The sequence below is a fragment of the Mchenga conophoros genome, linkage group LG9 (genome assembly GCF_057382185.1).
Source record: "Mchenga conophoros isolate Kocher_MC1m ecotype Shallow Benthic linkage group LG9, M_conophoros_male_GT1.1, whole genome shotgun sequence".
Taxonomy (NCBI): Eukaryota; Metazoa; Chordata; class Actinopteri; order Cichliformes; family Cichlidae; genus Mchenga; species Mchenga conophoros.
In genome coordinates, this window is record NC_140534.1 from 6,193,849 (window position 1) to 6,220,506 (window position 26,658).

The window sequence follows — 26,658 nt, forward strand, 5'->3', positions numbered from 1 at the left end:
AAAAAAAGCTACTGGCCTGTCAGCTTGCTCGACTCGATCATTGCTAAGGACACACGGCATTAAAGGGATAGCTACAGACTCCAACGAGATTGAATCCGCCGACTGCGGCCACAAGATGGCGGTAATGTAACGTCCAGATGTTATTTGGCAAGGGAGGCGCTTCATGACAGGGCTGTCGGAGACTGAAGGAGAATTACTTTTGTATGTTTTAGTTGATGTGCATTTTTAGATTTGACTGTCCTAAGAGAATGTCGGTGCTTCAGATCATCTAAGCCATAGGTGTCAAACTCTGGCCCGCGGGGCAAATTTGGCCCGCAGCCTAATTACATTTGGCCCATGAAGCCATACCAAATTATTATTAGAGCTGGCCTACTAGTATTATACAGCTAATATATATATTGTTTAGTACTAAGCTTTGCTTGTTCCATATTCAGTTTTTCAGCAAAACGTGTTTGAGTCCATAAGAAAAGATTCATTCTTATATCTGGAGGAATAAATATATTTCAATAAATATTAACGTCAGCCCGCGACTTTGTTCCAGTTTTGAATTTTGGCCCACTGTGCATTTGAGTTTGACACCCCTGATCTAAGCCTTTTTTTGTTTCAAGTTTGATGATTATGGCTTACAGCTAAAGCAAAAATCTGAAAACCAGTCCAAAAAAAGGACAACATAGAAATGTCTGCTGTGAATTGAATTGACTTTGGACTCGCACAAAGAACCGCCAACAACACCAACAGATGACAATGCACCCCATCAGCACAGAAATGTATATACACTTCTGTTTGTCGTGCTGTCCTGTTTGGCAGGAAGCTGTGCGCTAGGATCAGTGTGTATGGAGCTCAGCTAGCAGGGTGCCAATGAGATCAATGAGAAATGTAAACTACGTTTAGGTTATAAACGTAAAACTATTCCAAGTTTACATTTCTTTGAGCAACCAAATTTCACTAATACTACTTACTGATACACAGAAATGACAGAAGTATACTGTATGGGGAAAAAGAAAGGCAAAAAGTAATTAAAGTTTAAACCGTATATATAATAAACTAAGTAAACCAAATGCATAAATTTATATACTATAGAAATGTAACAATATTCACAAAAATAACAATATTGTTAAATAAATGAATAGTTGAATAACTCTAGAGTAAATACTGTACAAAATGTGCTCTACAGTTTTTAGACTTATTTTTATTAGAAAATATATTGTGATGAGAAAAAAAATCACACTGAAACAGAAGATATACACACATGTGAGAGGCATTCATTTTAAATTGGCTAATGGTGATCACAAAAACTGTTTTTGTGTTTTAGAAATATTAAAAGAATGACCATTCATACAAAATCTCAACTATACATTCAGCTATACAGGGGCATTGTAATATAATCCAAACATGTACAACAATGGTGTCTTCCCCAGAAGTGCTAGGAGACCAACAGCTGCAGAAGTTTTGCCACCACAACAACATTGAGGCTGTTTCCCAGTAGTCTATACTGCTGAATGGTAGGGATCTTCTCTGGAAAGACTGCAAACAAAACAGAAAAAAGTGATAAAGAAAATATATAAACACTGGGCCACGTTATTATTCATGGCTAAAAAAAGAAGAAACAGATAAAAAATAAACCACATGTTACTGTCTAGCCTAGAATCGTTTGTGAATCGCTTTGTGTATGTGCCGACGGACCTGTATTTAAAAAAATAATTAAACAACAAGCAAATACGAATACAATCCACTTCATGTTTCAGCAAAATAACATATGAATTACAAGTCTGTGTCTAACCATTGCAGCACATTTCTGTATGTATGGGCCCAAACAATAACATTGTTTCATAGTTCAATTATGTTGTGTGGAACTAATCCTACAAGTGTATGTCAGGTTAAGCATATGATGCTTAATACATGTTTAATAATTCGATGTAACAAAAGGCTTCTTAACTTGTACAGAAAAGTAAGATGTTAGATGTAAATTATGTTTTATACTTTTACACTTGAAAACAGAGTCTGTTGTTAAACGAATGATAATTCTGCAAAAGACACCATCTACGATGTATTCTTCCTAACAGCAGTAGTACCATGATAGGTGGCAAAAATATAAAGCCACAATACATGTATTGTGTATATAATTATATTTCTGACTTAACATTGTTTGATATTCTACATTAGAAGGAGAATAAAAATATATTAAGATACAGTGAGAGAAATCTGCTGATCCCCTGCTGTATTTGAAGTTTGTTTGCTTACAAAGAAATGAGCAGTCTCTAACTTTAATGGTAGTTTCATTTTAATCGAGAGAGACAGACCAGCATGTGTATGTATATAAACCACACCTGTCTACTGAATCAGTTTCTTCCATTTCAATCTCTCCACCATTATGTGCAAGAACAAACAGTTGTCAAAGAACACCGGGGACAAGATTGTAGACCTGCACAAAGCTTGAATGGCATCTGAGAAGATGAAAATTGATTTTACTGCAATTACATGGAAATGAAAGTTACATAAAAAGACCATCAGTTGCTCTCAGTCTGGAGTTCCAATCAATATTTTGGCCCATGGGACGAGGATGATCATGAAGTATGTGGCTGAACTACAGAGAAGGAGCTTGTTAATGATCTGAAGGCAATTAGGACCACAGTCCCCAAGAACACCACTGGTAACCCACTATGCCGTAATGGACCGAAATCTTGCAGCGCCTGCAAGGTCCCCCTGCTTAAGAAGGCAAATGTACAAGCCCGCTTGCTAACATCTAAATTATTCAGAGAAGGCTTGGGAGAAACTGCTATGGTCAGCTGAAACCTAAAGGCTCAGGCATCATCTTGAGTGTTTGGAGGAAGAGAAATGATGAACACCATCACCAAACTCAAGCGCAGACGTGTGAACGTTATGGTTTCGGGCTGTTTTTTTCTAAGTGTACAGGATGCCTTTGCTGCTCTGAAAGCCAATGGACGGGGTCGAGAACCAGCTTCTGTCAGTCAGAACACTGAAGATGGGTCATGGGTGGGTCTTCCAGCACGACAATCACCCAAAATATACTGCCAAGGTAACAAAGAAGTGGTGAAAGAAGAACCACATTAAGGAGTGACCTAGCCAGTTTCCAGACCTCAAGCCTATAGGAAATCTGTGTAGGGAGCTTAAGCTTTGAGATGCCAAGCTAGAGCCAAGAAACCTAAAAGATTTAGAGAGTTTCTGTAAAGATGATTGGATCAAAATCCCTCTTCCAACTACAAGAAACATCTCATCTCTGTACTTTCCAACAAGGGTTTCTCCACAAAATACTAAGTCATGTCATTCTTGAGAATTAAATGCTTATTTTATAGGGGTGCAACGATACACAAAATTCATGGTTCGGTTCGGTACTTTGGTGTCACGGTTCGATATTTTTTCGATACAAAAAAAATGTTCATGCTTTTTTAATTTGTCATTTATTAAAATTATAAATATATATTTTAACTCAAACGTACAGTTTTTAAATGTAATGTTGCTGAAACAACAAAGTAATAAAAATAATAAATCTATCTGATCGAGAAATCACTCATCTTTGGAAAAGAGAGTTTATTACAGAGAAATGGCTCTTTCCAAAATAAAAGCTATACTATCCGCTTCTTCTGGGCTATATTCTCAGCAGCATATTAAACATATCAGGTCCCCATAAGGAGAATCATGTGCTAACGGCTGTCTAAATGACTCGGGTAAAGTTTGTAGCATGCCTGCTTGTTGTTTTTGTCTGCTTCCACTTGTCTTTGCACTAGGATGATGTCGGAATAAATGTACAGTCATATTCGTTGTGTTCCCACTAGTGCTGTCAGCGTTAATCTGAAATGACGTTAACCCAACAACACGGCAAATCTCCGTTAACGAGCTACCGCGGATCGCCCCGTGCGTGGGGCTGGACGGCCAACACGTTAATGAGCTAACTGCGCTAACGCACTAGTTCCCACCCATGTAATTGAGCATTGCGTGGCACATCCGACATACGTGCTTACCTTCAGGGTCATACGTCACATGAAGACCAAAATAGTTCCAAAGGCCAGATCTGAATGAGGGTGGGGGAGGTTCAATTTGCCATGTTGCAACGAGCTTAGCTTCTGTCTCGCTAGCTTGCGCTGCACTCAGTGGATCTGCGCTCAACAGTGCAGCCTAGGCGAAGTAGTCGAGCGCAGATCCACTGAGCTCTCAACACAGACAGCATCGTCAGAAGAAAAGTTGATAAAATAAATTAAAAATTTTGTATTGTTTGATACATATGCGTACCGAACCGAAAGCACCGTATCGAACGGATCACTATTGATACGAGTATCTTTGCACCCCTATTATTTTACTCAATGACTGATTTATTGTATTAATGGGAAAACCACAGTCAATCCCCTAGATCATCATCTATAATAATAATAATAATAATAATAATATTAATGGATTGGATTTATATAGCGCTTTTCAAGGCACCCAAAGTGCTTTACAATGCCACTATTCATTCTCTCTCACATTCACACACTGGTGGAGGCAGCTACGGTTGTAGCCACAGCTGCCCTGGGGCAGACTGACAGAAGCGAGGCTGCCATATCGCGCCATCGGCCCCTCTGGCCAACACCAGTAGGCAAGTAGGGTAAAGTGTCTTGCCCAAGGACACAACGACCAGAACAGAGAGCCCAGGGATCGAACCGGCGACCTTCCGGTTACAGATGCGATTCCCAACCCCCTGAGCCACGGTCGCCCCCCCTATACAATGACAATATAACAAAATATTAAGCATTTCATGACCTTTAAATAAATAGTTAAAAAAATTAAGTACTACTGTAGACGATCACCTACAAAGAGTAACATCTATCCATCTATGAAAGTAGATTTTGATAGCGCACAATGGTCATAAGAATTCTTAAAGACGCATAGTTCCAACAATGGACAGATTTATGACTTATGACTTACTTAAATGCTGAGGGAATCCCATGAGGTTGGCTACTTCTCTGGGACTAAAATAACGAAGCTTCAGTTTTAACAGCCGCTGAAGTTTCTCCTCCTCAGAGCACTGGTCCAGACCCATAAAGACACTTTCAATCTGCACAGGACACAAAGCAAAAGCAAGCATAAGATTCTTTTCTTTCTTACACGGGAAATGCAAAAATTCTTTTTTAAAAAATAATTAAATCCATTCATACAGCTTTCTGGGAAGGATCACCACAGTGGTAAGACCGGTTTTATATTTAGCATACACAGATTTATCATGCAAATATCAGCATGGCATGGCTGCCATCGAGTATTTTTTTGGTAACTGTAAAGTAAGATGATATTCACAAAACCAATGACAGTAGCGAATCTGTTGTGCATTTTGGAGTCCTATCTAGGATGTAGCTTTATAAATTTATATGAGTTTTGCTCAATTTTGCTCATTCAAAGATAGTAAAAAGCTTCTGGGCTTAATTGCTCAAGGACTTACTCTTAAATTTTGAGTTTAAAAATAGAGTTATTAATGGAATGTGAAAAAAAACAAAACAAAAACAAAAAACATCAGATGACACTAGGGATGGGTACCGGTATCCGGTGCCATGATGGCACCAGTTCTGACATAAACGGTAGTAACCAGACCGAAAAGCAGCGCACATTTCGGTGCTTTATTTTGGTGCTTTTTTTTCCTGAGATGTGATACACTTTGAATTCTAGCCAATCATTTTACGTTTCCGAGGATAGTAGGCGGGTCCAGGTACGTCCGTTCTTTTAGAGCAGAGCTACAGATTAAAAATGCCCAAGGCGAAGCGGTCAAAGTCTGGCTGTACTTCACAGCAAAAGATGCAAACTCAGCAGCCTGCAACAAGTGCTTTAAGCTGATACTGTGATACTGTCAAAGGAGGTAACACCTCAAATCTGATGAAACACCTGGCGACGCATAGCGTTTTTTTTAAAAGCCGAAAAATGCGCCGTATTTGATAGCTTGCTGCGAGACCTCACACCAAGCGCATCTACTGCGGGTGTGGTGCCTGTTATCGGACCCGGAGTTAGCAACATCCCCCAAAAACACGAAGAGGAGAGTCCTGGCCCCTAGCCCTGCCAGTGTAGCAGAAATGATGAGGATGATGATGCAGCAGCAGCCGTTCTTCTCTGCGTGAGTAGCTTAATGTTGTTCGTGTGTAATTTACGTTGAGTAGGCTAACCACGTTATTACATTAATGCATGTAAGGTGAACTAGCAAACACTGTCGTAGTTACATGCAGCTGTCTTCTTGTTTGATGGCAGATACTCCCTTCACCCTGGCTAAAAAGGCTAAAATGACCAAAGAAAAAGTGGAAAACATGAGAGGTTTTTGGACAAAGTTTGTGTTCTTCATTCTTTAAGCACTGGTACAGTTTCAAAAGTACCGGTTTGGCACCGGTATCAGATAAAACCTAAACGATACCCATCCCTAGATGACACTGAGGGTTAGAAGCCTGAAGGCAGGTAACTTTAGGTTTTACCCTGGGTTTGCTTTACTATGAAGGTGATTCAATTTATACCGAGGTATAAGGCAATTTACCCTAGAGATTAACATCTATAAAATCACTGCCTACTGACCAATCAAAAATCCAGAAAATAGCATCACTATTCCTGGAAGATTCCTTGGACCTCTGCAGGAAGAGTAGGAAAGTTCTGTCTAAAGACTATGTGTTTCCCAAATGAGAGTCGGCAATAAATATCGATTTTTAGGTGCAACTTTATTCCAAATCTGTTTTCTTTCAACAATTTGACAACTGTTTTATCGCTCTATGTGCATTAATATATGATTCTAAAACAGGACACCAACACTGTACTTGCTCAGCTCATATCCACTTTGCATATAGATTAAGCCTTTGGTTGATTTCTGAATAAAAAGTATATTGTTAGAACAGCAAACTTTTCACCAAGTTTTTCTTATTGCTGAGAACTACAGCTTCTAGAACACCAAGAATACCTGTTCAATCAATCAGATTCATTTCACTTCTTTGTAACAAACTAAAGCATTTTCCATATCTCAAGCTATGGGGCACTAAAAGTTTTAATGTTTAAGTGAATCCAGTTTAGAGTCTCAGAGCTCTAATGAGCAGTCATCAGCTTAGTAATAAATAGCCCCACTGAGTGCATTTGGCTCTAAAGTAACTAACTGTGTGCTTACTCTTTAGCTTTTCTGCAGCATTAATCTATGATTTCTCTGGAATAGGCAGCATTCACAGAGATCGTTCACTTTTACAAAAACCCAAACGTACCTTGGTTTCCATGCAACACTGCAATACTGAGCCTGTTCCCTGCACATACCGGCCATAGCTATGGAGAAACAACATGAACAAAGTTAAATAACAAAATTACTCATTTTAATTTAATTTATACACCATATAGACACTGCAACGAAAATACTTTAAAGATTTTATGCATACTGGTGGATTAACCATTGCACAAACACAAAAAATTATTTCGGTAACACACACACACACACACACACACAGGTTGCCTTTTTGGTCAGTTTCACTCCAGTCATTGTACCTGAACGTTTTTAAAGGCCATTAACACCAAGTTGTGAATCATGCAAGCATGAAAGAGCGCGTAACCCAAGGGATGGACGCTATGTCTACACATTACAGAAAACTTGGCAAAGAACCAGCTTTTGTATCTTTAGGCGAGTCGTTATTAGCAGTCTATACTGCAAACTGCAAATTCTGTAAAAAAAAAAAAAAAGTACAAGTTTGAAAGGTAAGCTGAACACTGGCCATATCTTGGCATTGTGTTCAGTGTATTCTTAAAAAGAAATTGGACAAGTGGAAGAAAAAAGAAGTAGAGGGCCTAAAAAAGGAGATACATCGTGAACAGCAGATTCAAAAGTCATATCTACTCTTCTCTTCCTACCAACAGAATGTTAGTCTTGAGTTACGTGATAAGTTTGGAAAAATTAGGAATTTCACATTACTTTTTACGAACACGCTCTGTGTGCAATGTCCTAACTATGTTTTTCTGCCTAACTCTGTTTTTGTATGCTGTATTTCCATGTATGCTTGCACATGTTTGAATAAATTGCTGCAGTTTTCCCATTTTCCTAGAGAAATAAAAAGAAGTGAATAGTGGCTCAAGATTTTTTCCACAATCAATTTTTTTCACACTTTGCTAAACCTGTTTACCATGGTAAATGGTAAATGGCCTGTATTTGTATTGCGCTTTACTAGTCCCTAAGGACCCCAAAGCGCTTTACACTACATTCAGTCATCCACTCATTCACACACACATTCACACACTGGTGATGGCAGCTACATTGTAGCCACGGCCGCCCTGGGGCGCACTGACAGAGGCGAGGCTGCCGGACACTGGCACCACCGGGCCCTCTGACCACCACCAGTAGGCAACGGGTGAAGTGTCTTGCACAACGACCGAGACTGACGGAGCAGGGGCTCGAACCGACAACCTTCCGATTACAAGACGAACTGCCAACTGTTGAGCCACGATCGCCCCTACTATTCATATTGTTCATTAAAAATAATGAAGGGAATGATGATAAGATGAAGAGAATTAATGAACCCACCCTTTAGTGAAGCAGACAGACCTCCTGCATGTGGGCTGAACAATGTCCAAGACTAGACCATATCGCAACAGTGTTTTAGGAGGAAGGAGATAAGGTTCCATGTTTACTTCCATTTGTGGTTCCAAGAATTCTTTGATCTGCTTAACAGACAAATTGCTGTTCTGACGAATCTTCCTCTGGGCTTCTGCTGTTGTCTCTAGCTTAAACAGGACATCAGTTCCTTCCTCTGGCTGGCTGGCACCTTGACAGGCAGGACTCAAAAATGTAGGATGCTCAGAAGAATCACTCTCAGCAAGATGTGGGAAGAAGTCTAAAATCTAAAATGAGAAACTTTCTATAAAATCTTACATACATAAATATATACAAATGAGCACTGTGGGGTCCTTAGTGGCCACTTAAAACTGCCTGAGATTACAATTCATAACCATATCTAACCATACGTTCATATAACACTTTATTCTACATAGTTTAAAAACTGTATCTACCTCACATCCATGGCCAATTTAGAATCACCAGTAACATACATATGTTTGGACTGAGAGAAAACGCTGGAGTATATGGAAGAAACCCACCCAGGCACAGGGAGAACTCCAGACAGTTGGGGAGAACCCAGCTGGAGCTCTAAACCTTGTTGATGTGCTAACCAATGCATACATAATCAAAATTATGAATCCTGCTGAGTATGCAAGGCTTTCCAAATCATATGAGCCTGTGACATTTGTTGGTGATATCATCAACTTGTCAGAAAATGTACTTTAAATCTGGGTTTTCATATTTGGTTAACAAGCGAAAGATCTCAAGATGTTTCTAGGACGAGAAACAAATCTGCTAGGGGACAGGAAAGGTTGCAAGGAAGGGCAAATAATCTGTATGTTTAAAAAATCAAATGTGCCGAGCTACCAGCTGTAATGACCCAGTGCGAATAAGGAATACGTTGAAAATTCATGTGAAAAGTGAAGTTGTTCTTGGCTATTTAAAGTATCTGCCTCATTTCAGCCTCTTTGAAACAGTGTCTAAGACTGAGGTTATATATATGAACACAGCGATTACTTAACAATAATATTTTCTTCAAGTCATTGAGTCACTGCGAATGTCCATATAGCTCTTAAGTTCTTGTGATTCTGCTGACTCCTCTGGGGACAATTTACATAACAATGCATCAACTGTACATGTGGCCCAGGCAGCACACTTCATGTGGACATCAAAGAAGACTACGGGTCTCATTATATCTGCTGTGCGGTGCTGGCAAACACGCCATACAACAAAGCTGACACCAAACTGACGTCACCTCTGCTTTTTTTTAAAAAATGGAAAAAACTATGAAGAAAAGAAAACAAAAAAAACAAGCAATTTCTTTGCTTCTAGTTTTGTCTTCTTCTGCTCCTTTATCAGTACTGATGTAGAGGTTTTGTCTGAGAAGTGACACACAATACTGCTATGCCTACTGGCCCCATAGCAGCAAACATACATGATCTGGCTGTGTGATTATTATATGACTGTGTTCTAAATGTTCTAGCAAATTGGTGGCATTTTAAAAATGACGCCATTTTGATTTTATACAAAATGCTTGATTTGCATCGCCAGCTCCGTTTGACTTTTCCTCTGGTTATATGGGAAAGTCCATATAACCATATTATCATTCGATAAGATCTGCTGCCAACGATTTCTAGTCCAGCTCTTGTGTAAATTGGCACATCAACAATTTTTACTAAGTGCTCTTTTTGAGAAAAATATTAATATTGAGGAATATTGTGCTGAATATAATTGTTACATAACAGCTGTTTGAACATATTCATATTCAAAAACCCCCCCACAAACATACAAAATAACAATTTTTTGTTACACATTGCACGATACCTCACCTTTGAAGGTGCCTGGGTGTTTAAATCTTCTGTGGAAATCTTTGCAATCAGAAAATAACGAAGTCTTGAATTTGGGATCCCAACCTGATTAATGAATATAACAGTGAAATGGGCACAAAGAAACATTTTATATTATCAGCAAACTTCAGTAATCTAATCAAGTCAGTAAGAGTTTGTCTTTCTCACACTTATGGGTGAGATCATGATTTCCTGGAAAGTATATCCACACTCCGTCAGCGTTTTCACCAAACGTGCCCTACAGAATTGAGTAAAATAGTTATGTCTTTATTGTCTTCAATTGTGTATAGTTTTCACATTTGTATAATCATTAAAGTAATTTTTAGAATTAGAGACTGTGGAGATACAGAAATTCTTTTATTGCTGCCATATAACCTGCATCATTATAATTGCATTAATAACATTCTTTACAGCATTATTCCATTTAATAATATTTCTCACAGTATTGATTTTGCATTAAAGTTGTTTATTGAAGATGTTCATATAAGGATCCTTTTATCATGTTAACTTTTATTACAATTCTAATTTCTATAGAAGTTATCAAAAAAATGAATCTGTAATTTGCTCACTTACAAAGAAAGAATATTCTGTCGTTTTACAGTTGTTTTCTTTTAATGAAGCTTTATTTTTAAAGTTTTTAAAGTAGTTTCGGACCGATCCGACACACATCTCATGCTCAGCAGCCCAGGAGTTGACATCTTGCATGGAGCTCCAGACTGAGGATGTTTAACAATTGTTTTGCATTTCTTGCAATTCAGATTAATCGCACCAACATTGGTCACCAAGCTTCTTGCTGTTAACTTGTGACACCATTCCAGCCTGTGCAGGTATGTATAATCTTGTTCCTGACATTATATACCAGCTTTTTGTTTTTGCCCATTGTGTTGGAGTGGCTGGAATGGAAGAACAACCTACACATACGTTGAAATCAGATGTATCTGTAATTGATTGATTGATTGATTGATTGATTTTAAGCTGTGTATTGAGCACACAGCCAGTTTGTGGGAGCCAGTATTCTAACCGGCTTGTAGGGGATCAAATATTTATTTCATTCAACGACTTGCAAATCAATTTGTAACTTTCATGTTTTTTCTTAATTGTTGGTTAATATTCTCTCTCTTACACCATTAAAATCTCTGAACCATAAAAATTATTGACTGTTCTTTCTTTGTAAGTAAGCACACTTCCAAATTCAACCGACACCAATCAATCGTGTCGGCATTTTTTATGACTTTTAGATTATCAAGAAGTCATCATGATGTCTCATAAACATGATGTCATTTCAATCCCGCCCGGCCTCTTTTGATCATTTCTATAAGTATGTTTAGAGTTCAAAGAGCACAGGCTTTGTCAGAAACTGATCAAAAACAGGGTGAAAATAAATATTTCTTAACACGTCATGTTGTCTAAATAGATGAGTGCATGTCTGTGGATGTTCTTTTCATGCTGCACTTTGATTTTGGATATAAATGTGTTTGCTGAAATCAATATGGTGAAAAAAAACCCCACAACAACTGAAGTATGACTATATTATTATACAATTATTCTATTTACTCAATTACAATTACTAGACTACTTTTGGATTTTTTTTTTGCAGATAGAGAAAACATGGGTAGATTTCTAGACTCCCTGCTTACTCTCCATGTTACTTGCTGAGCTTTCAGGCCTTCATGTGCTTAGTGTGCCCAGTAATTACCTGGCAGAGGAGGTCTCAAAGCCTTTCACATTCTCCAGCAGGATGAAACGTGGTAGCCTCTGCAGCCTAATAACACAATGGCACATACACGTTAGGAACAAAGCATGGGAGAGTTTGCTGAGAGAAATCAGTCTTATTGCATATCCAACCACAGCTGGCATCAAGAGACCTTGGACCATTTGCTAATCTGTGTTTGGAACTGCCATTTGATGAAATATATAAATAGTGCAGCCAACAAAATGGTCAGCCATGAACATGGACACAGAATTACATTGCTGCACAAGTTCAGTGTGATGGAAAGAGCACAATGACAGTGACTTGAGTGTGTTTTGTGAAACAGCTGGCTCCCGGTAAATGGTCATGTATTAACCGAAGCCTATAGTACTTTTGAAATGGTTAAGCTAGGCTTAATTCATGTCTGGGAAACTGGCTAATAAAGAGGTGTAGTCGGCAGCATCATGCACAAGTGCGTAACTGCCATACACTCACAAAATATCAGTGGATACTGTAAGAGCAGCCTAAACATGCACGAGTTCAAGGCTTGAAACAATTGTGTGACAGCAATGACGGACCAACGCACTTTATTTCCAGTTGCTGCTCTCATCACACGCTTTTCAGCCACAGGCACACACAACAACAATCACCTCACGTTTAATACAGGGGAGGCTTGACGAGCTGATCGAACTCAGGTGTGTCAGCCTCCCCTGCAGCCACGCCACAAACCACGCCCCCCATAACCCGACCTAGACCGAGGAGCCAGCACAAATGTAGCACAAATGTTTGACATCAATTTGGTTGATTTTCTTAAAATTGATAGCTACCTATCTGATAATCTGAATGGCTACTACAAGCAAACAAAGTAGCTGTGTATTATGACTGTTAAGCAAAATAAAAAATTAGTGTAGTTTTTCATTTCATTTAGGTTTCCAGAAGTTGACTGAAATTTTGGATCTTTCAGACCTTGGCAGAAGATCAAGGACATAAAGGAAGCTCTTGGTTCTGGGGTCAGTAACGTCCCCTTGAAGGCCTATCCTGCGGAGAAACAAACGAAACAAGGTGGAACAAGTTTTAAGTTGCTCAACAAAAGTGTTTTTTCTAGGCTGACTATATCAAGCTGGTCCCCGTTTCAGTGTGTTACGCTGCACCTAAGACAGTTAAAGTCCTGTTAGAGAGAAACTAGTTTCTGGGTTTTACAGTGGGCATCTGCTGGTAGGGAGAAATGTGTGAAATACAACTAGTCAACCTTTATCCCCCTAAATGAAATTTAATTTTATACTCATGAACTTAGGTTAGGGGACCCGAATCTAAACTTTTGGGTTAAGCACGTTGTCTTAATTTTGAACATCATGTAGTGATAGTGACTAAAAAAAGTCTATGCATTTGTCATTTACAGGCTGGAAGTGTAATTCCTTTTTATAGGAAGTCATCAACAGCTCTCTGAAAAATGGAAAAACTCACTAAGAACACTACAGACAAAGCCCAAATACAGCTTCAGTTTTATTTACATAGCGATAATACACAACAACAGCCTGATGATGATTATGTTCACTTGTGTTTTCTTTGTCAAATATAAGTTTGTTTGATGATCTGCCACATTTCACTGTGACAAACATGCAATGAAAACTCAAAATAAGGGAATTTGTCACCCGTTCATACAGAAATATTAATATTAAATATTTTATTATATTATCTTCACAAAGACTCATTATGGTCTGTTGTATCTGACGATTAGTGAAAATGTTGTTTTTATTGATTTATTTATATCTACGTAATTAAGTACAGTGGAACCCCGACTTAAGAAATTCATTCGTTCCCGAGGGTCTTTTGTAAGTTGAAAATTTTCGTAAGTCAAAGCACCCATCGCGCCTTTTGAGTGAACAATAGGCTATAGGTTAATTGCTAACTGCAACAACAATACATCGTTCAAGTGGAACAGCGAAGCGCAAGTACGAAAGCCAAGAGGGTTGTCACATGATTCTGAAGGCATTGTGGGCTCAGCCAATCAGAGCCAGCGGATTTTGTTACACGGGCATTTTGCCGTAACACAGGCAGAAATTTTGCCGTTAAGTGCCTTCGTAACTTGAATTTTTCGTTAAATGGGGTATTCGTAAGTCGGGGTTCCACTGTAGTCTTAAAAATTGCCTTTTTTACGATGCAGGCTTTGCACGATAGTTTAACTCTGAATAAGAGATCATTCTCATCACGTCACCATCACGATTGCAAAATTTTGGATTTTAGTACATACAAAACACTGAAATCATACCTGGTAAAGGGTTGGCAAGGGGGACTCATCAATATCATATCAAAAGACAACTTGTTGAATTCATCTAATGTTATGCCCTAAAGTAAGAAAAGAAAAGGATTTTAAATATGATTGATAGTTTGATCAGCAATGGACCAACGCTCCATGATCACTAACCTCTATAGTCTTGTTCCAGAGGGGAGTGTCGGGGAAGTTGTGCTTGTAGACTTGATTTGCTGTGGTGTTTATGTCAATGGCAGTTACAACTTGGGCAGGTATGCCACTCTCTGCAAAATGGATAAATAATAATAGTAATAATGAGTTGCATTGTATTACTTATTTCATTTTATTTTCGGGTTTACCTAAGGCTCTAGTTTATCATTCCACAGTTTAATTTCTCACCAGATTATTAAAAAAAAAAAAAAAAAAAAAAAAAATCACACTGATGGAAAAAGTTGGGATCTTGAAGACGCTTGTTTTTTTGTTTTTTACATTCTACAGGTCAACAGATACTGCAGGCAAAAAAAGAAAGCAGGAGGGATTGCAATGACAGGTGACAACAGATGGTGTAGTCCTGGTTATGGCTGTTTACGTCCCAGATTACCAACTCAACTTAATGCCACACAGCCATGTGGTTTATTATTCCACCAGTGACAAGAAAACCAGAAACATGATTACCGGTCCTCAGCAGACCCTATCACACCCCACAATCAGGCCCACTGTCTACTGGCAATCTGACTATTTAAATTATTAGGTGTTCACAGGGTGCTAAAAAGGCACAGAGTGGAATAGCAGGAGCACAATGGTGACATAATATTAGGCAGGTGAGTGTGAGAAAGAATGCATGCAAAGGTGTGTAGAGACCCATTATATTCAATGTTCAATGTGAGGTGCTCTACTGCAAAACTTTTGATTGCAAAAGCCTTTGTAACAAATGACTGCTCATTAAATGAGGTGTGATCAGAAACGACTGTGACTCTGTCTGCATGGCTGACATTCTCATCAATGTCATCTCCTCCCCAAATTCCATGAAAATTTTACTTCCACTGTCTCTGGTATGGTGTGGTGGTCAGGCCATGTGGTGAGCCATACTTGTAACAGGCTGCGGATCAATTATCAGTTCAACCCTGAGTCAAACACCTGGATGTGGTGTTGGTGACAACATTTCGACCATGAGACTTTTCTACAGAATTCAGTTCTATGTCATTCTGTTCTTCCTACGCCACACGTCAGCAACAGTGCACCCGCTGCTAGTGAGAGAGCCAAAATAGAATGGCACAGTAAACAGTCAGCAGTTTTGAGGCCGTTCACGCCTGCTAAAACCAACAACTTTTTTATGTACGTTTTTAACTTAACCACAAACTGTGGTCAACGTGAGTTAAAACAACTAAAATGCTCTGGCGATGACTCCTACCTTCTCTCAATCTGTGTTTGGCCAGAGAAACATGCTTATATAATGCAGAAGTTGGAGGGACGTTAATTTGATGTAAAATAAGTCTTTGTTACTATTAAAATGAGATAATGTGTTGCATTTAACTTGATTAGTATCATTTCATTTACCCGTCCCTGTCAGCTCCACCTTTGCTGTGAACTGGTGGAGAAAAGGAGAAAATAGGCTCAACCATAAATGACAGCAGTATGCAGCAGCCTGTTACTTTGAACTGCAAGGTTCAAATAAACACCAAAATATGTTTTTATTTATTTTGGGCCTGTTGCTTATTATTTTACTAATCAATACCAATTTAAGAAATATATTCCTGCCTGTTAAGAAGCTAGAAAAATAACAATTAAATTGAGATTAATGCTACCTTTCTCATACATGAAATATTCACCCTTTCTTCCTCACAGAGAGGTCAAATAATGGATGTCCTACAGTCCATGTCATTTGTGCTAAACATCTTTATCAGTAGAACTCTTTGACAGTTTGACCCTTGTGGACACGCAACCCTGTGGATTTCCAAAAAGGGTATGCTCTTTCTACGCTTCTGACCTAATGGGATGTGGCCAGGCTCTTCCACTGAAAGCTGCTGTTGAGTCTTTGACTTGTGGTGACCTTCATGGTGATGAGAGGACGGTTGGGTCACTTTGATACAAAAATTGATGTTTGAACTCAGCACATGTAATGCAAATATCAACTGCTAACAAATCGATTGTTTGTGACTGGCACAAAAGTGATGTATTGCATTTGTCATGTTACCTTGTCTTGTTGACACATTGCTGATCAGCTTCCTGAAGAAAGCTCAAACAGTACTGGCATAGTAAAGCACAGTACTTGACGTTCTTCAGAAAAGAAATTCTGTTAAAAGCTGACTAAACAACAGTCTCCTTTTCCTCTGCAGTTTCTGTGAGCCTTAATGAACGAACTTCTTCAGCTGATACAGGCACTGTTTTGGGGTAGCATCAGATCTTATGGAGAGCAGAACCTTGCAACAGCTGGACAGAATCTGTCCAGTGATTAAGAAACTCATTGGAAAGGCTAATAATTGATATTAAGGACTGACAAGAGTGTCTTGTCTCTGTCGATCTCTGTCTATGTGTCATATTTAATGTGCAATGTATTTGTTTATTTTGGTATGTAGACTTTAGTCAATAGGATCAATGAAGGGGTTATACATAAAATAAAGAACTGCCTATTTTGTATATATCTTTAAGATTCTGCATTATTGTACCTACATGATAATCAAGAAAGTTCTTTTGGCCACTTTAAATCTCTTTATAGAACAGTTAATATATGTTCTACTATATTTGTTGCAGTTCATGCAGCCCTTTTGGTCGGAGCTGTAGTAAAAACGCCTTTTGTTTAATGTCGATGGCACTTTTTAGCTGAAAAAATAAAGAGTGACTTAATCCTGTGAGAAGAATGTCGTTTGTGAAATGAGCCCTAGACAAAAAAAATGTATATATTTCAAAGCTGACTTCTACACGTGTAACAGCATGATGTTTCCCACTGCACACTCTTCTTTACGGTAAAGGCAGTTTTCCCATCCTATCAGGATTCCGATTCACTCAGTCATCATTTTCTTACTACTTTTTTCGGCTGTCACGCCACAGCCAGCACAAGTCTTCAAGTAATACGTAAACTCAACCGAAACACGGGCCTGACTTTTGAGCGTTGCATGGCAGTAAAGGCGCTGGCATGACAGTCCAACAGTGTTTCCGGATTCATGTTGGATAGACCAGTAAAATCAAAATAAGCAAATCTTTGTATCCACCACAAATACGCTTACCCTTTAACGCATAATGCATTCCACCAATGCCACTATACAACTCGAGTACTCGTAGATTGTCCATGGCAAAATAAACTACATCGGCGTGCTGATGCGGTGCATATTTCTTCTTCGTATTCAATAAAGGTTATCAGGCAACTAAAGAACACGGAACATTACCGCCACCTGCTGGTGTGGAATGTGGTACAGGTAGCGACAGGCCCGTTAGTTTAATTAACCTCGAGCTTCTCATATGCAAAATACAAAATATTCCTCAAAATAAATCAGAAATGACAACATGTACCAAATCCAAATCGACGTTTTCTGAAAGAGCAAATCTCTGTTAATATCCAAAACGTTTGATTGTGTTTGCTCCTATTTTCCCAGTATGAATTCACAACAGAGCACAATGTGACAATATAATATATTTTTAACCACACAGAAAGAGGAGAGGGCAGAATATTTGACCTTCTCAAAAAGCTGACAAATGAAGAAAAAAAAAGAATCCTTCTGTCCAAGCTTTATGTATTTTCAGGTAAAAAAAATCATACATCTACAAATCCTTGATTATAGCTCCCCTTGCATGCCTCCTTTGGCCTGTTTCCTCTGCCTTATAGCAGTGATGTCAAATTAATTTGTCCCATCTTAATAAAAAGAAATCTATTAGCGATTTCGTCTTCAAATAAATAAATGGAAAACAAACTGGAAACATAAATGGAAAAATAAAACAAAATGGGAGAATAATAACATTTGTGAAATAAAATTGAATTAAATAGAAAATATACATTTTTAGCTTACTTTTTTAAATTTTTGCTAGCACAAACTGGTAGTTATATTATCTTTATTTCTACAGGTAGTCCCAGAGACTCGATGTCTCATTTACAAGGGAGACCTGTATATAACTATTATTAAATAATAATAATAGTAGTTATAACGGTAGTAGTGTCCAGTATCATTTATTTTTTTTTTTACTATTTTTAAACTTTGAACAATGTTGCTAACAACGTTGTTCACCGCTGCACTGAAGCCGAGGTGTGGCTGACCGCGTCTAGGAACAGGAAATATCCTAGTATGGAATGGTAGTGCTCACATAAACTTCCGGTAGGGCGTGCGCTTGTAAGGACGGCTGTGTCAGGATTTTAAAAATCTAAAATTCCTTCTTTTCTTTTTTACTTTTTTTGTCGGTCTTTTCTTAACGGTAAGCCCATCTCGTTTCAACACAACTGTCTTCCGTTTTTTGCGTTGCTAAATAGAAGAATTGTGAAGAGGCGGAGCTTCCCCTTTCAGCGTTGCAGTGTAGCTACAGATTGCGAGTTTCTAAACACGTCTGTATTTTTTGGATTTTCAGGAAAAAATGTCCAAGTCTTTGAAGAAGATTGTGGAGGAGTGTCGAGATAAGAACCTTCCGGAGGTGGAGATGTGCGATAGGGGTATTTCGAACATGCTCGACATCCCAGGACTATGTAAGAAAAAGACCGTCTTCCATTTAAGCTCGAAACTTTCTTAAGCCTGCTAACGTAACAGTCAAAGTACCCTAGAAATAACACAGAAGTTACACACACAGAGAAGACTGCTTGGTGTTCCCACTCCTGACTAATATACATTGTTGAAAGCCATCTGCGACCGTCACTTCCAACTGTGGTATTCTAATAGCGTCATGTTTAAAGCGTGTGTACCGTTGTACAGTGACTATAATGTGATGTGAAAAGCTGTTGTTACTGGCCAAAACAGAATTATATATTCACTTAAAATAAGTAGTAACGAAATAGTTTTTTGGTCAGGTGTTTGTTGTAATAACGCTTCTTGAAGATGAACGAGGAGGACGGGGAGGACTGTGTATGGTTCTTCCTCATGCTGCTGAGGCCGTTTGTTAAATGAATAGATCATTACGTTTTCAGTATGTCAGTTTTCTTCAGACTTAATTCATTCAGTCCAATTAGCAGAAGTATCAGTAGCAGAAGATTTGGAAGTTTTTCATGGGCAGAAACCACATACTCATACTCTACTTAGTTGATTAAATTTGGCACCATTTAAGGGCAAATAATCAGAAATACTTTATTAATCCTGAAGGAAGTTATGGAATAAACAGGCTTTCTTATGGTATCCTGACATTTATTGGCAAAAAGAATTGTTACAACAAAGAAATTGGCCAAACAAATGTTCCCTTACTTTTTGAACTGAGTTCTTATACATAACTCTGTTTTGCTTCAACAATAACTTTTCATAGGTTCTGCATAGGTTCTCTCCGGGTTCTCCAGCTTCTTCCCACAGTTCAAAGACATGCAGTTAGTGGGATTAAGTTAACTGATGATTCTAAATGGGGCCTAGGCGTGAGAGTCAGTGATCCCATGATAGGTGGGAGAGACTGCAGAACACCTCACACCCCTCACTCCACACGAACAGGATAAGCAGAAGAGAATGAATGGATGTATAATATAAACATTTGCCTACAAGTGGCTAGATGCAAAAGTACCGTGAGAGCAAGAATACATACATGCGGGCCCATGAAAAGACTTTGTATCAAGGAGCTTTTGTATGCAGGTTCCTGACATTGCAACCCATGAAAAATGAACTCGGTAACATTTTGTATTAACTGCCTGTCAGATTTAACTGCTTATGAGCTCAACCTCATTCCAGATTGTTCCAACTTTGACTCTTGGTTATACAATGTATTATATATTTACTACTTCTACTCTGTGTTGGTGGTAACAGTGCAACAACATAACACACACTTGTACCTTGTCATCACTTTGTCACCTTGCTTTGTTGACTTGATATTCCTTGTCGTTTCAGTCACCCTGTCTAATATCACTCAGCTGGTCCTCAGCCACAACAAGCTCACAGGTAACTTCTTATCTCTTTCTCTGCTCTCTCAGATATTAAGCTGTTTAATATCAAACAACCCTGTGAAGCTTGCCATCATTTTAACTTGTCAGATCTAGAGTAAGGCATATTGTAAAATAATTAGCCTGCAGGCTATGTTAAAAGGAAAACATTGGCATATTAGAATCAATAAAAAGTCTTATTCAAGTCAAACATCTGGACAGCATCAACTAACCATAATATCCTGTTATGTCAGTGGTAGGCCCAGTCTGTGTATTCACATTCATACTGTTCTCTTTTCATCACTAAAGCTGGGATTTGAACTCATTTGTATCCCATTGTACATCTGTATAATGACAATAAAGGCATTCTATTCATTTGTGCAACAGGGCAAGCAGTAACAGATTGAAGACTTGTAGTTTATAAATACAGTTGCGGTCAAAAGATTACATATACTGGGCATGAGTATAGTGATGAGTTTTTGCAAACTTTTGACCACAACTGTAAATAAATTGATGGTGCCCTGAACCAGTCCACCCTTCGTGGTATAACAGACAGAGATAGGAGCCCATCTCTCAGTCCTGTTAGATAGCATCACTGAGCAAGTGAAGCATGGCATGAATTTGAAGCAAGGTCATGTTGTGTATATACTTGCTGTATATTGAGTGAATGGTAAACCCTGGTTGGAGTTTCAGATGGTGTAGACATATAAAGGAGTTCCATTGGACTACTTGTAGTGTTCATATTGATTTATCATTTCCCATCCTTGTTTAACTAGCTCTGTTCTAAGAGCTGTTTGCATAAAATCCCCATACATACATAAATACACTTGATCTGCAGGATGTTTAACACCTGAAACAAAGACACCGTTTATATCATAAATAGGGAACTGGAGGGGACTACTTTGTAATATCTAATGGCATTGAAGTCATGTGATTGTATTTTGCACCAGCAGAGGTCATCACAGGCTCACTACACACATTCACTAAGCTGTTTTTATACTGGTATGAAACTACATCTTGGGTTTTGGTTATCGTGTCTTGCTGATTGATGTGATGTTAATAAAAGGATAATTTACATTTTTCATAAAAGCTAATTATTAGAAATATAAACTAAATGTAAAACTACATGAAGAAGTAGGATGTGTGTAACTGAATTATTTCAGAGAAAATAAGACCAGGATCAATATTATTAGTCGTCTAAAAAACTGACCTTTTTATTAAGCCATAGCACAAACCACTGCTGTGCAGTGATATGCCTTAGCTTAAAGCTTGTAAAATCAAGGTAAAACTGAGAGTTAGCTTCCAATTTATACATATTATAAAAACTTCAGCAAAGGCTTGAGCTGTAAGCAAAACATTTCAAAAACTAGTGAGAGATGTGTCTAAAAGTCCCAAAAGATACAAATGAATGACTTGGCTAAGTTGTGAATTGTAGTTTCATAGAAGACAATCACTAGACCTTGCACATCAATGGGCTAGGAGGCTACGGACCAATAAGAACTCAACTTGTGATATAGACTCAAATATGCTAAAGATGACCTGGAGAAAGATACTGGAAGCACATCTTTTGTTCACTTTGAAGAACACCTCAAGCAGTCAGCAGCAAAACTGAATCTGGAGACAATGCATTGCTGCTGGTGAATTTAGTTTCTTTTTAAAACAAGTAAAATCGTGTAAGCATCCAAAATAAAACTAGGATGTTTGGTGAAGCTGTGTGAAAAATTTCTTTGCTCTGTTTCACAGCACTTCGGAAATACTTTTTACTCTAACAGTTACAGTACAGTGCAGTACTATAATATAAATGCACTGTTATAATTGTAATACTATAAACCCATTCACAACAGAAGTCATGTCAAGGTGGTTTTTATTGCAACGTAAAGACTGTATTATAATAATAGAGGAAAGATGATCCTCTATTATTAGAGGATCATCTTTCCTCTAATAATAGAGGAAAGACAAGTGTTAAGACACTTGTCAAGTTTTTAAGACAAGTGTCTTAACACTTGTCTTAAAAACTGGACAGTCTATACTGTTTGTAGTATTATATTGGATCATATTACCTTAGAACTCCAAAGGAGTGGAAACGGTGACTGTCTCCTAACAGAAATGTTTTCTTATTTTCAGGATTCTGGTTTATATTGTTCTATACGTTTGATTCTATCCCATTCTCACACCTGATCTTTCTCGTGATTTTTCAGACCATTTAAATGATTAATGATGAATACTACTGGCATAAAGAAGGTATTGAAGACCTGCTGCACCAAACTTTTCTTTATATCAGTGTTTTCAAGCATGGCTGAAAAGGTTTTCTTGTTCAAATACACGAACATGCAAACTAATAATACAGTAGCTCTCCAACCATCCAAAGAGCCTGTATGGAAATCAATATCATATATTGTACAGAAAGCCTCATAAATACTGTAGGTTTGTTCACATGGTTAGGAGGTTGTGGTATTTCATTGATAGTGGCCCACAGGAGGAATGAGAAGAGACTTCACTGACACTTACACACACCTTACTGTTTGCTGTCATTATTATCACAAGCACTAATATGTGGTTTTCAAGCCTGCCGAGTCCTCCTTCACTAGCATATACTCACACTTTCACGCTGGTCTTGTGTTTATTCAGTTTGTATGTCCTCAAGTCATGTAAAACACTAGCTTATGAGTTAAAAAACTAAATAAGGTGACAAGTGTAGAGGACATAATAAAAAGATATACACGCAGCACGGAAAATAAGTATTGATTGCGTCACTAAATATGTTTCTAACTGGGCATTAGGGACATTAAAATCCTTACTAGATGTCGGTAACAACCCATCTAATCCACACATACATAGAAATCAAATCATAGATGTCCATAAATTATGTGTAATATCAAGAAATGACACAGGGAGAATGTATTGCGCACATGAAGAAAGAGGGGCGCAAAAAGGCATGGAAAGTCACGACACCAGCTGAAATCCATCAGTAATTAGAACGTAATCCTGCCACTTAGTGCAAATTAATGTCAGCTGGTTCAGTCCAAACTGATGGCCTGTAAACGGGTGTCACACAAGAAACATCTCATGATGGGTAAAACCAATGAGAGCTCTCTCAAGACCTTCCTGATGGCATTGGTTACAGAAGAATATCTAAACTGTATGCATGCTTACCATGCAAGACTACATTGTTGAAGGAAAAGCATATTGAAAGGCGTTTAAAATTTGCTCAACAATATTTAGATAAGGAGAATATAGTCTGGTCAGATAAGACCAAAATTGAATTTTTTGGATGCCATAATAAACACCATGTTCCGTGGTCAAAAGGCACTGCATATCACCCCATAAACACCATACCAACAGTGAAGTTTGGAGGTGCTAACATAATGGTGTCGGCCTGTTTTTCAGCGTAGGGCACTGGCACGCTTCATGATATAAAGCAAAGGCATCATTCACACCTACTGGCTAAAGAAGATATGGCCGTCTGGCAGTACAAACGAATGAAATGCTAATGAATGAGACACACCTGCAATGGCTAACAGAAGGCCTGACAGTCCTGATCCTGAAGGATCCCCAAAAGGGTGCGGTCCTATCCAACTAGTGACCTCAGGCGTCACAGCAGCTAAGATGAGCAGGCACATGACTCAACACATGAGCAGGGTCCAGAAGGGAATTGGAAGATTCACCAGAGGGGTGAGCTTGTGATGCGCAAGAGTAATCACTCAAGACTGCAATACCACACTGACCAACCTGTCCATCACCTAGATTGTCTATACAAAGGCCTATGACTCAGGACCCTAACAGCTTTCATTAGAAAATCGATGAGGATGTGGCAAAAAACACCAGATGCCAGCATAAAGCCGATTGCACGAGTCACCATCAAGTGTGGAATTTACCAAGGAGATGATCTGTCCCGAACGCTGTTCTGAATCGCCCTGAAACTCTTCGGGTCCTGTGTTGTGTGGGGCAGCATCCCACCATCATCCCAATCTGCTCCTAACAACTATAGTTAATACACTTATTATAAATCTGATAGGTGAGCTTGTGCTAGGCTAATGCTGTGCATTAAAAGAAGCAAGAAAGGTGAAGTCCAATCCCACCCAACGAGAGACCAGGGAGCAAAGGCTGAACCAAGAACCTACCATCCCCACCCAGTCCCACAATTCCACCCCAGTCTTTAGCCCACCATAGCCCAAGACGGGCATGCCATTAAGATAAGCTACTTATATGTGGTCAATCTAACAAACAGTGGTAATACAATATATAATTTCTTTCAAACTCTTTTGACCACATATAATCTTAAATTGGACTGAAACAATATTTACCTTACAGACACAGACTTTGTGTTAATGTTGTTTTTGTGGAAGGCTTGATCTGAATTCCACAGATTTATCTTCAATTATTTTTAAAATGTAGAAAGTAGATATTGCACATTTCAACTAACAAGTTAAAAATACACACACACACACACACATGTTCACGCGCAAGTCCTACGAAGCCTATCAGTATGCCCAGACCTCACCACTTTAACACTCATCCTCCTGGCAGCATTCATGTCAGGGCCTAGTTGGTTTATCCTTTCTAATAACTTGTCTCTGTTCAAATGTCCACCGATCATCAGTAGAACTGTAAATAGTAGGGAAGAGTAAAACTGCCTCGTTTATACTCTTCAATCTTATATCAAGGTTGGTCAACACAGTGTTTAATCAAGTTGATGATGATGAACTGGTGATCAGAGTTGGGAAGGCGATGTTCTTGTCACAGTATGTATGTTTTTGTTGTAAACAACCTGGTAAATGGTGGGTGTGTAGGGTTAGTTAAAAAGTCAGTTGTCTCGGAACAAGGCCCGAGTTGCTGATGGTATCCTCGCTGTAGAGATGGTACCTGTGTGATACCACACAATCAATATTTTCAGACATCCAGGAGAAGTGTGTTTTTGTGCTAATGTTCCCAGTATGCTGGATATACTTATCATTTATTTTCCCTGTGTTGGTGTTTTCCAGCTGTCCCTGCTAACATCTCAGAACTGAAGAACCTGGAAGTTCTAAACATGTTCAACAACCAGATTGAAGAGCTTCCTACTCAGATCAGCAGCCTTCAGAAGCTGAAACACCTCAACCTTGGGTATGTGCTATTGTTACCTCGTTTACAATCGCCACCTACTCTTTATTGTTCCCTAGCTGTCCATGCTGGATATAGGTGGGAATGGCCAGAAACCCTACAATATGATATTGTCACAATACTTTGCTCATGATACAGTGTTTTGGGATTTTTAATATTTTGAAATATGTTAAGTACTGCAATACGATACATTGCAGTTTGTCACATTTTTTTCAACAGTGAATTATGCCCTCATAATTATCTTTCATTATCTGTTTTATCTAATAAAGTTATTTGCTTTATGTTATTTTATTTGCTACACAGGGAAATTGTCAAGCATACCAACACTGTTACTAAAACTTACCATAAATGTTGCCGTAAGACGGAGTCAGACTGCTTTCAATTCAATTCAATTCAGTTTTATTTATGCAGCACCAAATCACAACAACAGTCGCCTCAAGGTGCTTTATATTGTAAGGTAGACCCTACAGTAATACATACAGAGAAAAACCCAACAATCATGACCCCCTATGTGCAAGCACTTTGGCGACAGTGGGAAAGAAAAACTCCCTTTTGACAGGAAGAAACCTCCGGCAGAACCAGGCTCAGGGAGGGGCGGGGCCATCTGCTGCGACCGGTTGGGGAGAGAGAAGGAAGACAGGATAAAAGACATGCTGTGCAAGAGAGACAGAGATTAATAACGGGTACGATTCAATGCAGAGAGGTCTATTAACACATAGTGTGTGAAAAAGGTGACTGAAAAGGAAAAACTCAATGCATCATGGAGTCCTCCAGGAGCCTATGCTTATTGCAGCATAACTAAGGGAGGATTCAGGGTCACCTGGTCCAGCCTTAACTATATGCTTTAGCAAAAAGGAAAGTTTTAAGCCTAATCTTGAAAGTAGAGATAATGTCTGTCTCCCGAATCCAAACTGGAAGCTGGTTCCACAGAAGAGGGGCCTGAAAACTGAAGGCTCTCCCTCCCATTCTACTTTTAAATACTCTAGGAACAACAAGTAGGCCTGCAGAGCGAGAGCGAAGTGCTCTAATAGGGTGATATGGTACTACAAGGTCATTAAGATAAGATGGGGCCTGATTATTTAAGACCTTGTATGTGAGGAGCAGGATTTTGAATTCAATTCTGAATTTAACAGGGAGCCAATGAAGGGAAGCCAAAACAGGAGAAATATGCTCTCTCATTTTAGAGATGTTGTGCAAATGGAA

General features: G+C 38.7%; 2 protein-coding genes across 3 annotated transcripts in view; one reads left to right on the forward strand and one right to left on the reverse strand.

Annotated features, from left to right (window-relative positions):
• Positions 1–1,169: 1,169 nt before the first annotated feature.
• trdmt1 (tRNA aspartic acid methyltransferase 1) lies at positions 1,170–17,659 on the reverse strand. Of its 2 annotated transcripts, none has more exons than XM_085286228.1 (11): positions 17,552–17,659; positions 14,502–14,611; positions 14,346–14,422; positions 13,043–13,114; positions 12,083–12,148; positions 10,555–10,624; positions 10,369–10,452; positions 8,507–8,823; positions 7,206–7,263; positions 4,921–5,050; positions 1,170–1,524 (listed from the first exon to the last, which is right to left on the reverse strand). In XM_085286228.1, exons 1-11 carry the CDS (start codon positions 17,613–17,615, stop codon positions 1,424–1,426), a joined length of 1,149 nt encoding a protein of 382 aa, XP_085142354.1. In that variant the 5' UTR covers positions 17,616–17,659; the 3' UTR covers positions 1,170–1,423. The 2 variants fall into 2 exon arrangements, with proteins under 2 accessions (XP_085142354.1, XP_085142355.1); XM_085286229.1 differs by lacking the exon at positions 17,552–17,659 and adding an exon at positions 16,522–16,663.
• Positions 17,660–18,599: 940 nt separating this feature from the next.
• The window catches only part of rsu1 (Ras suppressor protein 1), a 39,586-nt gene continuing 31,527 nt past the window's right edge, over positions 18,600–26,658 (forward strand). Inside the window, exons 1-4 of the mRNA XM_085286230.1 lie at positions 18,600–18,728; positions 18,879–18,993; positions 20,324–20,374; positions 25,338–25,458. Of these exons, the coding sequence (XP_085142356.1) occupies positions 18,885–18,993; positions 20,324–20,374; positions 25,338–25,458 (281 nt within the window). The 5' untranslated portion in view covers positions 18,600–18,728; positions 18,879–18,884. The remainder of the gene's footprint in view (positions 18,729–18,878; positions 18,994–20,323; positions 20,375–25,337; positions 25,459–26,658) is intronic.

Excerpts from the sequence above, each read along its gene's own strand:
- trdmt1 (XM_085286228.1), bottom strand. The coding sequence starts at position 17,615 with ATGGACAATCTACGAGTACTCGAGTTGTATAGTGGCATTGGTGGAATG. Across the intron at positions 14,612-17,551 it reads AATGCATTATGCGTTAAAGG|AGAGTGGCATACCTGCCCAA; the intron begins GTAAGCGTATTT and ends TCCATTTTGCAG. Across the intron at positions 10,625-12,082 it reads TTTGAGACCTCCTCTGCCAG|GGCACGTTTGGTGAAAACGC; the intron begins GTAATTACTGGG and ends TCAATTCTGTAG.